This window comes from Falco punctatus (assembly GCF_963210335.1).
Source record: "Falco punctatus genome assembly, chromosome: 2".
NCBI lineage: Eukaryota > Metazoa > Chordata > Aves > Falconiformes > Falconidae > Falco > Falco punctatus.
Genome location: NC_137581.1, coordinates 3198442 through 3210775, shown reverse-complemented (window position 1 = coordinate 3210775; position 12334 = coordinate 3198442). Strand labels below are relative to the sequence as shown.

Genomic DNA, 12334 nt, shown 5'->3' with positions numbered 1-12334 from the left:
ACCCTTCCCCAGCCCCCTGCCCGGCTCTGGACACGCTCCAGCCCCTCCGGGTCTGTCTGGGGGTGAGGGGCCCAACGCTGAGCCCAGGGCTCGAGGGGCGGCCGCACCAGGGCCCAGCACAGGGGGACGGGCACTGCCTGGCCCTGCTGGCCACGCTGCTGCTGACACCGGCCAGGGCGCTGCTGGCCGCCGTGGCCACCTGGGCACACGGGGGGCTCATGCCCAGCCGGCTGCCGACCAGCACTCCTCCTGTGCTGGGCAGCTTCCCACCCACTCTTCCGCAAGCCTGTGGTGTTGCACAGAGTTGTTACGACCCAAGTGCAGGACCTGGCACTTAGCATTCAGAACCTTCAGATCTCTTTGACTGCCAGCATAACCATGCTGTGACATCACTTTTCCACTAGACATTATTTCATTGTTAGCACAAAAACGACTTCCATACGCTTGCATCAGTATGGGAACTCACCCCATTTTTTATCAGGATTTTTCTTTTTCACACAGCCAGCTTTCCAGTAGCCTGCATGCTTAATTAGCACATGAAAATTTCTCATACGGCAGTGCTGTCCATCCTCCTCCCCAAAGCCTCCAGTGGTGAGAACCACATTGGGTTTTATAAGAACAGAGTGGTGACCGTAACGTCTCAGGCCAGAAACTTCAGAGTGCATTGCACACACTGCTGCAGCGATACTCCCAGCCATCCTGACAGGACCCTCATGATGAGGAACTGCAAGCCAAAGAGAATCAAAGAACTTATGCACAAACAAGAATCAAGGACTACGTTTTAAATGAGAGATTGAGCAAGTCTGTACAGCTTTTCAAGAAAAAAAAAATTGTGAAGCAAGTTGACAGAGGACACAGACAACCTGACATGCCCTAGAAATAAAGCCATAATGGTCTGAACTACCACTGTGCCAGCTTTACTTCTGTTTACTGCTCCCTCAACTCCTGACACAGTTCTGAGATTGCTTTAATGGGGTGGAAGTAAGATTAAGAGACTGCAGAACCCTAAACTGCTGTAGCAAGAGAGGAATCACTGCAATACCTTCAAAGGGAGTACCTTTCTGATGAAGACAATATTTGGCTAGTCAAATAGCAAAGAACAGCAGAAAAAGGACAAAGACCCGGAAGCTGGATTTCAAAGTTTCTTGATAGAACTGGATCCTACCTTCAGAAAAGCACTGAACTACAATTCTAAAGCATGAGGAATAATCTCTGTTAATTCCAACAGCCCTACTATAAGAGAATATTTTCAGTTATCTAGATACTTTCTCTCTAAATACTACATCCCTTAGTGTGAAACAAGCTTTAAACACAAGACTCTAGCTCACTTACACATTGTAAAAATTGTTTTAATGACTTTCAAATTTGTGTCTTCCTTGTTTTAAGCAAGTGCCTTACTCTTATGTTGTAAGAGATGATGAGGTGCAGGAAAAGCAGCTCTCAGTCTATTTTTTTGTATGCCACACCCAGAAAAATTACGTCTACTGAATGCTGCTTAGTACAAGACTTTCTATTTTTTGATGAAATAAAAAATTTCATCTTCTTGGACTTGCATGTCTTTCTACAGATTATTTTTTTTAAGACTGATGGGTGTTTTCGTTTCAGAAAATGTACTTACTGTGCTCTGTTAGAAGGCTTAGTACTTGCAACTGTCTTGAAGAGGGACCCAAATCTATTTGATAGGATAGTTGGGGGCACATACTGGTATTTGAGACATACCTTTTGCCATTCCCAGTAAAAAAATATCTAAGAATGGATACTTTACCAGACTTTCAAAGCCCCTGCTATCAGTTTTGAATACAACAGTCAACAGCAAAAAGACCCTATTCCTGTCTCTAACAAATCAAGTGTCTTCACTGTACTCATGTCAGTTAAGCAAATGCCAGATTTTTTTTAACTTATGGATAGAGCCTGCGCGTTTAGGAGCTTTTAAGGTTTTAACATAAGGACTAGTGACAATCACACAATATATTTAACCACACCCACATCCATTTAGCTTCAATTTCACTACACATTTTCAGATCGAATCAAGACACAACACAATGGCCTTGTTAGGTTAACGAACGTCATCCTGCCTTATCCTTTTCCAGCTGCTTTTCCTGCTCTCTAGAACATGGATTTCGACTTTCAGTTGCAGACAGATCTGCTTGTGGTGCTATACTGCGAACAAGACGAGTGATGTGAAACAGCTTAAAAATAACCTTCTGCTTTCCACCCTGAAAAAGGAAGCAAACAGCCAAAAGCAGGTATTTCTTAGATTTCTACTGCTGCCCAGTCCTTTTCATCACAGAAACACAGTCTTGGTCTTGGCTTTTCCCTAACTGTACCACTTTTCTCCTACCTAAAAAAAGTAACGTACGGATTTAAAAACATTTCAGAAACAGAAATACTACATGTACAATTCCACCCACAGGGGATAACAAAACAAAACTTCATGACATGCTCCTGAGTGCTCTGCTGGACGATACTTTGATAGCGCAGTAAGTAAACATAACAACCTTTTGGAAGCTGGAAGGATAGAACGGCTCAGAGGACCATGTATAGAGGCAAGCAGGAATAAACTGAAAAGGGAGAGTCTGTGGGTTACCAAAAATAGAAGGAGGATCGTGGTAGACTGGCATTGCAGCCATGCACTGGAAGGCCCCACATATAAACAGAAAGAAGAGCTGTTCAGACTGGAAGGTTCAATGAACTATAAGAATGAAACTGATCAGAACCACTAGAGTCAGGAGGTGGCCCTGGCCTCACTATGGACAGCAGAACCATTGTTAGAAGGATGGAGAAAGCTACCCAGGTGGCAGCATCCCATCTGTTCCTTCCAGGGTTTTACTGTCTCTTAAAATCTCTCAGTGAAGCCTGCAGGAGATAAAAGAATACTATGAAAACCAGTCAGTATGTACCTGTCATACTGGATAACAATGGTGTCCAGGAAGGTTCCACCCCCTTTGATGCAGTCAAGACAAAGTAATGGGAACATTTGAGATGCCATTCCTGCAGCCAAGCCCAAAAACAAACAATCCCCCTCAAAATCTTATAGCAATAGTAAGGATCTCAGAACGGTCAGGGTGATCAAAACCTAGCCTAGCACTGTTTCCAATGGTGGCCAAAATCAGAAGACTCAAGCTGAATCTGAGAAAGAGCAAGTGTGTAAATACCTTCCTCACCTCAATCTTCAAAAATGTACAGCTCAGGGATTTTCTAAGCAAGAAGCTGAGTCTTTGTACTGAACAATCCTCAATGGATTTCCCATCCATTAATCTATTCAGTTGCTCTTTGAACTCACATAAACTTTTATCATCTGTAAGCTGCTGCAGCAAGGAGTTCCACAGAATAATTACATGTTGCATGAGAAACTTCTTTCTTTTTTTGGAATCCGCTTCCCTTTATGCTTCCCAGTTCTAATCATAGAAAAGAGTGAGAGCTGTATACCAGAGGGATTAAGGTTTCCTAAAGGTCATGGAACAGAAGTGATCCCAAAGAAATTGCAAACGTTCAAAGGTGCAATATGGTCTCAGCTGGCCAATGATACATAAATACGATTTCCAGTCTGGCCTTGGAGTAACTCAGAGGCAGAAGCACAAGCACAAGGATTGCACAGGTAGTCAGGAGCAACACTAGGGTCCACCCTGGCTTTTATGGACATCAGGGAATTTACTGTGTTCATTCCCATGGGGTGGGATATATTCAGCCAACTATGTGACTAGAAGGCATAAATATGAATTTAAAAGGCACAAGAAACCACAATATTAGCATCGCTGCCCAAACACCTACCAAAGTAAAAAGCATCTTTTGAAAAGTGATATCCAAAAATTAATGTAAATACTGAAGAATTGAAGAATCCACTATTTACCCCGAGACAAATTATTCTAAAAATTAATTGTCCTCAGCACTAAGTGTATATTTTACATTTCTTACCTAATTCGATCAAGCTTGCTTATAGTAAGATCTGGACCTTACTTTACCTCAAAGGCTAATTGTAGAGCTCTCTGTTACCACGTATCTTACTCCTGTGCACGTTTTTCAGCTCCGATTTGTGTACGTGTTAACCTCCTCTATAAAGAAAATGATAAAATGTCTTTTCTTTCTCACTGTATGAGCAATTGTCTTGATCTACAGTAATTCTTGCAGGCATTTCTACACCACTTTGCAAATCTGCCAGCATCTTTCAGTGATCAATTTTGCATTCATGTAGCAGAGCAGATCCTCCATGTTGGCAAAATAAACGCAAGCATGTTAACTTAGTTTTCATGCTGCATGCTGTTAGATTTCTAGAGAGAATTATAAACAGAGAATCACAAAATTGAAAGGGAAACTTCTAGTAAGTGCCCTACAGGATCTTTATCTTGAAGTTACTCAGTATCTTTGACTTCTCTTCTACACTTGAAATAGTTGCAAACTTCGCTAGCAGTTAACACAAAAACGGCAAAGAACAGAGTCATAGTTAAATTTCAGTCATTAATACAGAAAATGGCTGCACAACATCAGACCAAAAACATCTGAAACTAGTAACCTGAGTCCAACAATGACAAACAGTAATAGCCTACAGAAACACAGGAGAGCAGGACGAGTGCATCTACTTCTCCCAGGACGGCTCCCAACCATTTGCAGTCAGGAAACTCACAACAGGTTTATTTTTATATTATTCAGTAATCCTCAATAGACTTCTCTTTCATTAAAATAATTGCCCCTTGAACCCATGCAAACTTTTAGCATCAACAGCACCTTTTATACCACCAGCTAGTTTCCTATGCTAAGACTGTCTCCCTAAGAGACCGCTCACTGGGGAAGGAACAAGCAAGAGTCTGCTTCCAGTGCTACCTGCCCCAGCGTCAAGTGGAGCTTCCTGCAGGCTCTGCATGAACCGCCTGATTCAACATCCTTTCTGCCTCCCTGAACACCTATGCTTCAGCAACTCTTGTACAGAACTATGACCACAAGAAGTTGCAGACACCTTATCATATCAAAACCAGGTCACTGGTGTTCAGAATAAAGAAGAGTTACCTCATATTCATCAAAAGGCTCCAGAGCCTGCAATTTTTGCTGCTCATCTTCTGGAGTACAACAGGTGAAAAACATATACATATCCATGACGCTGCACCAGTCCAGCCCTAAAAGAGAAACCCCTCAAAATTATTAGCTCTGGAAGGATAGACTCACTTCGCACAAGAAAACAAAGACCCTAAATTAAACACCTGCATGGGCCTTTAAGACTGTCTAGCTGGAACAAGAGCAGCCCAGAGTCTGGTAAGAATAGATCTCTTACCTGTAAAGCTCCTAAGAACTTAATTTATATCAAAAGCCTCAGAGGAACCCATCTTGCCTTAACGCCATACCAGAAAGTAGACTGCAAGTTGGTTGGAAAGACCTTCAAATGCCTAGTCATGCTACTAGAGAAGGCAGTGGCCCAGCCTTGGCCCTGTCTGCTTCAACCCATAACTGACACATCTGATGACTTCCAAAATTATTTAATGCTACAATCTTTCCCAGATAAGACACGCTTCATGCGTTCCTTAGAGCTGCAGGTACTTACCTTTTCCAAAAAGCGCCTCCGCTGTGCCTCACAATCAGGGTACTTTGACAAAGAATGAAGTGTAGAGTTCAGCTGGCTAAAATGCTGCTGCATGACACGTCCAAAAGGGTCCTCTGGGTGCATCTGCTCATACAGCAGAAAGCATGCCTGAGAGAAATGCTCTGCTGCCCACTGAATCAAGGCATCTGACCTGTCAGGCAGATTGTGTACAAGGAATTAACTCACTGAGGGGCAGACAAAATCTATCCTCCTGCAACACTATAAAGCATGCTATTAAGGCATCCTGACACAGGTAATATACCAAAGAGAATCCTGTGCTGGGAACTTATGAACCTCTCCTCTCCCATCTGTGCAGAGAATTCAGGGGATGAGCAGAAGAAAAACCTCAAAATCACTTGTTCAAGGTTTTTCTTCTTATTTTTCCTCCCTTTTAGGATGTCATGGACACAAATTATCCCATCACAATTATGATGTAAGGAGCTGTTTGGGTCTTCCACAGAATTGCTGAAGCTTTAGTTACAAGACAGCAGGTCTCCCAGCCGTGAGTGGCGTACAAAAAAAGAGGCTTGTTCTTTTCATTTTACCACCTAGTTAACAGAGGATAACTCAACTGACCTGCTGTTTTCCATGTAGGTGAGCACCACCTCTGCTATGAAGAGGGTGGGAATTTCCTTGTCCAGTCCTGCTTCCTCCAGGGCTCTCTCCAGCTCAGACAGCTCTGATAAATCCACTCCCAGTAATTTATAATCCTCTCCAGAAAAGGTAATGACTCCTGGGAGACAAAAAATATCCAGCCTCACTACAGTGCTGATACAATACTGAGACCAAAAGGGACAAACAGGAATATCAGCCCCACAGCCCCACAGCCAATCGCTCACAAGCCTGTGCCCATCAACTCAATTTCTCTGGGACATGTACAAGAAAATCCCCATCGCTAAATGAACCATAAAGGGATAGTGTCAAGAAGCAATCCATTAAATGCAGATCGAAAACTCCATTATTCTTAATGCAAATTTCACCTATAGATGTCTCACAGAATTATCACATTTAGTATAACAACAAAAATTTATCATATTTACTTTAAGAACATTTTTATAGAGCCACTATAATTCAGAATCAAATCTGAAGGGCTCTCATTTACAGACCTTTCAGTTTAAGCTAAGTACCATTGCTTTGACAGAATTTGAATGGTTTGCCTAACAACCATAAAACCATTCTCAAGGGTTTTTTGAGGTTTGTTTTTTAAAGATTTCATTTCTGTAAAATTGCATTGAATCCTGAACCAGCACATGCTAGCTCCCTGCAAATACTAGTCTTCCAGATCACCGCTCTCAGAAATAAGTTCCAATTTATGATTTGTAAGCATTAGATTTAGATTAGATATAAGGAAGAAACCCTTCCCCGTGAGGGCGGCGAGGCGCTGGCCCAGGCTGCCCAGAGCAGCTGTGGGTGCCCCATCCCTGGCAGGGCTCAAGGCCAGGCTGGACGGGGCTGGGAGCAGCCTGGGCTGGTGGGGGATGTCCCTGACCGTGGCAGGGGGTCTTTCAGGACCCTTGCAACCCAAGCCATTCTGCGATTCTATGATTATAATACCATACCTCTGTACTCCATAAGCTATAGCTTGTTAAGCTGTTTCAACCAAAACCAAATCAGAAACAAACTGTAAAGTACCTTTAGAAATTACCTACTCTATGTCTCTGTACCAGTGCAATCCAACAACTACACCCGCCCTGAGAACTGTTAATTACTCTTCTCAAAGGCATTCATTACTGGAGGCAAAACAGCCTTTTCTAGAAGCCCATCTCCATGTTCCCTATTAACTTCTTCTGATAACTAACTGATCTACACATCGCTTCCTGCCCTCTGGGCACAGAAAATAGGATATTCCCAACTCTTCTGACACCTGCCTTTCAGCTGAAGTAGTTGAAGATTATTGGTATGGACACAATTCTTTGCTACAGGATGCTGCCAGTGAATGGATTCAAAACCAACCACAAAAACAAGAATGGATTCAGGAGGAAACTGAGCAAGCTCATGGAAGAGCTACTCACAAAGACTTACTCAACTGTTCATGGCAGCCAGGGACTTGTGCTCTGCACCTGTCTCTGTAGCTGTCTTCCATCTGTATTTAAACTAATTATTACAGTCTAAGCATAGCAGCCTACTGTATTTCATTACTGTCCCTACTGTATCTCATTCCAGATTTTCCGGACCATTCATGTACTTTGTCAAAATCCTACTCTCATCCACCATATTCAGCTCTCCCTGTTTCTTGCTGGTTTATTACATTTTCACCTTCTACAGCATATCATCTAGAACATTAACGGAAACCTTGAAGGAAATCAGATGCAAGAGAAATCTCTGGTGAACCCCATACTTTACATTCCTCCATTCTTCCACTGAATTGCCCCTTAGTATTTAGCTGGCATAATAATCCTTTCAGCTTTACTTACATTCTATGGTAGTTTCATAAGGCTTATTTTTCTCCTGCCTTGCAGAGTGAAAAAAAAAAAAAGGCAGGTAACATAACAACTGATGTTTTATTACATTCCATACACCCAAGAGTTGTACCTTTTCTCCTACCCATAAAGGCCATAAATCACAGTATAATTTAGGTTGAAAGGGGCCTTTGAAGGTCATCTAGTCCAACTCCCTGCTCACAGCAGTTACCTGTATCAGGCTGCTGGAGGCTTTGTCCAGTCAAGCTCTAACTATGTCCAAAGCTGGAGTTTCTACCGCCTTTCTGGGCAATCTGTTCCCATTTTTTACTACTCATGTGGCAGAAAAAAACCCAAGAAACAAACATTTTCATTACACATTACTGAAGTTTCCTTTGCTACAACTTGCAACAATTGCCCCTTGACTGTTTGCTTTGTGCCTCCAAGAAAAGTCTGGCTCCACCTTTTTCATCCTCTCCTGTCAGACAGTTGAAGACTGCAGTAAGCCTCACCTCAGTTCCTAAGGCTGAACAAACCCAGTTCTCTCAGCCTGCCCTCCTATGTCATGTGCTCCACCACTTTATCGTTCTTGTGACCTCTCACTGGACATGCTGCAGTTTGCCACTGCCTTTGTATTAAAGATCCCAAAGCCAGATGCAGTACTTGAGAAACTGTAACTGAAAGAAACTGAACCTGGTTTGATATAATCCATTCCTGACAAATCCATTCCAGTACCTACATGTCTTCTTTTCACCTCCCAATGCTTACAAATTATGTTTGTGCCAAAAATTTTCAGCAAAACCATGCTTTTTGTCTACAACTTTGTAGTTCCTCTACCATCATACCTCACTTTCTAAAGGCTGAAGTTATGTTTGCTTCTTCTAAACATTTAGTATCCAGAACACCTTCCATAAATACCATACCTAATCCTTCCCCTCCGGTATCTCCCACCAGTGCTGACAACTCTTTCATTCTTTTGATCAGAGCAGCTTTTTGGCATGCCACATTTAGGAAATCCACCTCGTATACCACAGTGTGATGCAGAAGACCTATGTCCTTCAAACGGAAGTATAAGGAGTCAAAGCCAGCACCTAAAGACAGGATCTGCAGAGGAAGTATCAGAAAAAGTTATACTCATGTCTAGCAGCATCCTGAGCATCTAGGTGTGAAAAATATTCAATAACATCATCTATAGCGACAAAATCAGGCAATCCCCTGCACGAGGTAGAAGAATTTTGTGTAGGTATTGCCCCCTCCCAGATATTTCTGTCAAAGTGACAAATGGACAGTCACAGTAGTGCCGGTCAAATCTCTGAGTTCATTCTGTTCAGATGCACTAGTACGCTACTGCTGTGCCAAGATCCCAAAAGGTCTTTTCACACATGTAGTGGAAACTGCCAGTACACCCAGAGAGAGAAAACGTACCTGTGTCCTAGGGTAGCTCTGGGTCTTCAGCAGAAAGTCTTGAACACAGTGATCTACAGCACGGGCACGGATGTAGTAACCCCTGTGGAAAGAAGTTCAGTTGTAATCACTGTCCAGGAATCCTATTTCTCCACCACTGGCGTCCTGCATTTCAAAAAACTTTTTTTCTCTACCCAGTAACCCCACATTGATAGAACTGCACCGCAAGATGTCTGATGACATGTCATATCTAGAGCTTGTTAATAAATACAGATCTTCTGTATTCAGTGAGTGTACTAACCAACAAGACTACGGATAACCCAGAGAAAACATGCAGTCATCCTAGTTGGACCTGTTCCGTTTTGCATAAATCAGTCATCACTGGGTGAAAAAGTATGAATCCATATAGTCAGGATGCTCCTCTGCAATGTGGGTGGCCAGTGCCAGTTCCTGCCCCAAATCATATGCCATAACAATATGAAATCAACTCCTTTACTTAGAAGGGGCTATTGGGTATATCAAAATGAATGACAGTGTGTGCAAATGCAGTGAGTGAGTGGGGAACAAAAAAGGAAGAGAAGCAAAGTCAGGGAAGGATTTTCAAAGCATGTGATCAGTAGACTCAGTGCAAAGGGGAAAAAAAATCTATAACTGAAGCATGATAATGTCTGCTCAATGTTATACTCAATTAAGAGTAACATTAAACCACATTTTAAATTTTAAACTATCGAAACATTATAATGAAATTCTGTATTGATTATGCCTAGTCATACACCTTGCAGAGATTACTTTGAATTCTCTGGTTTTTGAATGAATGGAACTAAGTAAGTCTAACTCCTGGAAAGCATTTACCATTTGCCTAGTCCAGCACAGACTAGCACCTCTTTTTCCTTGGCACTGTCTTTTAGTTAGTTTCACCACATCCCCACCAGGCTTACCAGTTCCTATCACCCCCTTTAACAAGCAAGTTACCCCACACCTCAAAAGGGCTAAAGATTTCACTAGCTATTCTAAGATGTCCCAGAACTCATTATGACAGTGTTGACAACTGCAATACTTAACTCTTTCTATGAATTTAGTATTTAGTCTGGCTTGCCAATGTCATGCAACAAGTCACACAGGCTCAGCTTCCTGGTGAGCAACACTCATTCCATAGGCCTGCAAGCTTCCACACGAATACTGCTTTTTTTTTCACCCCCCTAATGAAACTCCTTTGGCCATGGGCAGCCATTTGATTGCATTAAACTGTTAGTCTTGTATTAAGTAAACTCCACTACCATAGCAGCATAGAACCTTCCACACATACACATTAAAACATTCATGCCTGTGTCCTGCAAAGCTCCAGAGAAGATCTACTGGTAAGATACCACTGATTCGAAAGATAATATTGTTACCCTGAGCCACCAAATACCTTACCAAAATTACAATGTTCTTGAGAGTTGTGAAATGTGTTCAATTGATTCGTGTCGATATGGAACAATGCTAGGACCATATGATGAAATGTAACCTTCTGTCTTACATACCCTTGTATAACCACACGCTTAAGAAAAACAGAGTGATCAATGGATATAGTTCCTGTATCTTGCAAAGAACACCTGGCTACATACCTAGTTCCTGTACCTTACAAAGGACATCTGGTTACACACCCTGATACGCAGGCTGAGCTGCTAACAGCACAGTGTTAAGTAAGAGAAGTTTACAGGGCGCGTGCGTAAAATCTGGGGTCATCCTAAGGGTGAGCCGAGGAAGACTGCTGACTTCATCCACCGACCGCCAGACAGGGCTTAAGAAGACCCTCAGAGATAGAAAGAGCATGCGCCACGAAGTACATGCCTGTTCCAAGGACCCATTTACATAAACCGACCCTTTCTTAGAAATAGCTAGGAATATGTATTAGTTTAGGAAATATAAACCAAAAATATATTTTGTATGGAGTGCATCTTGGTGAAGCGGAGACTCCTGGCGCACCCAGCGCTGTTTGCTTGCCTGTTTGCTTAATAAATTGCAAACTTTGATTGTAATCCTATTTTGGGACTAAGTTATTTATCACAAAAATTAATGAGAAAACTACTGACGTGCTAAGATTTTTGGTAAGTTAGTTTTCAGACCTCAAGCAGTTTTCAGCAGCATTGAATACGGGAATTAGGAACCAGTCCGGTGACACATTTCACTCAGGACAAAGCTTTCAATTTTTGCCCGTAAGCCATGTAAAATTATACTAAGTGTCTAAAAAGGTGACATCACTGAGAGTCAGTGCTCGGCAAGTTGCCACTCTGTCACCGTGTCCTAAAAACGCATTTCATGGAGTTGTGCCTCCAAACCGAAGCGCCAGGAGCCTGGGGAGCCGCTGGAGCCCCTCCGCAGCGGGCAGGGGAGGCTGCGGCCCGCCCGCACCGGGGCCCGGCAGCCGCCAGCCGGACACCCCGCGCCGCGCCCGCTCCTCACCGGTGGACAAGCGGGGCCCGCCGCCGCCGCCGCCGCCCCACCAGGAGGGGCAGGAACCGGTCCTGGATGTAGCCCCGCGCCGCCGCCGAGCACTTGCTGTGGGCGCTGCTGCCGCTGGTGCCCTGCACCTGCCGGGGGACAAGGAGGACACGGCGCTGGCGCAAGGCCGTGGCGACACCGCGGGCCGAGAAGCGCCCGGGCCCGCCGGGGCGGGACGGTGGGGCCAGGCGGCGCCAGGGGGGCTCCGAGCGCAGGGAAGGGCAGTTCCCGCCGGCGCCGCCGAGCCCCGTTCACGCCCCAACCTCCCCCCGCGCCCCCCGCAGCCGGGCCAGGCCCCGCCACCCGGGCCGGGACCCCGCCTACGGAGGGGCCCGCCCGGGGATCACTCACGGCAGCGGGGCACGGGCCGCCCGGCCGCCCGCGGCCCATCGTACGCGCGGCGCCGGGCTCTGACGCTCGGGCGCAGCCGGTGACGCGGCGCCCGCCCGCGGGGCGTCGGGGGCGGGGAGCTGCCGGT

General features: G+C 44.4%; 1 protein-coding gene across 1 annotated transcript in view; it reads right to left on the bottom strand.

Moving 5' to 3' along the window:
- Window positions 1-12334, bottom strand: part of LOC308059218 (tRNA wybutosine-synthesizing protein 4-like) — a 26207-nt gene extending 13873 nt beyond the window's left edge. Inside the window, 10 exon segments of the mRNA XM_080376208.1 lie at window positions 467-724; window positions 2901-2991; window positions 5002-5099; window positions 5102-5108; window positions 5531-5720; window positions 6146-6302; window positions 8892-9072; window positions 9394-9475; window positions 11818-11945; window positions 12208-12334. Coding sequence (XP_080232334.1) covers window positions 467-724; window positions 2901-2991; window positions 5002-5099; window positions 5102-5108; window positions 5531-5720; window positions 6146-6302; window positions 8892-9072; window positions 9394-9475; window positions 11818-11945; window positions 12208-12246 — 1231 coding nt within the window. The 5' untranslated portion in view covers window positions 12247-12334.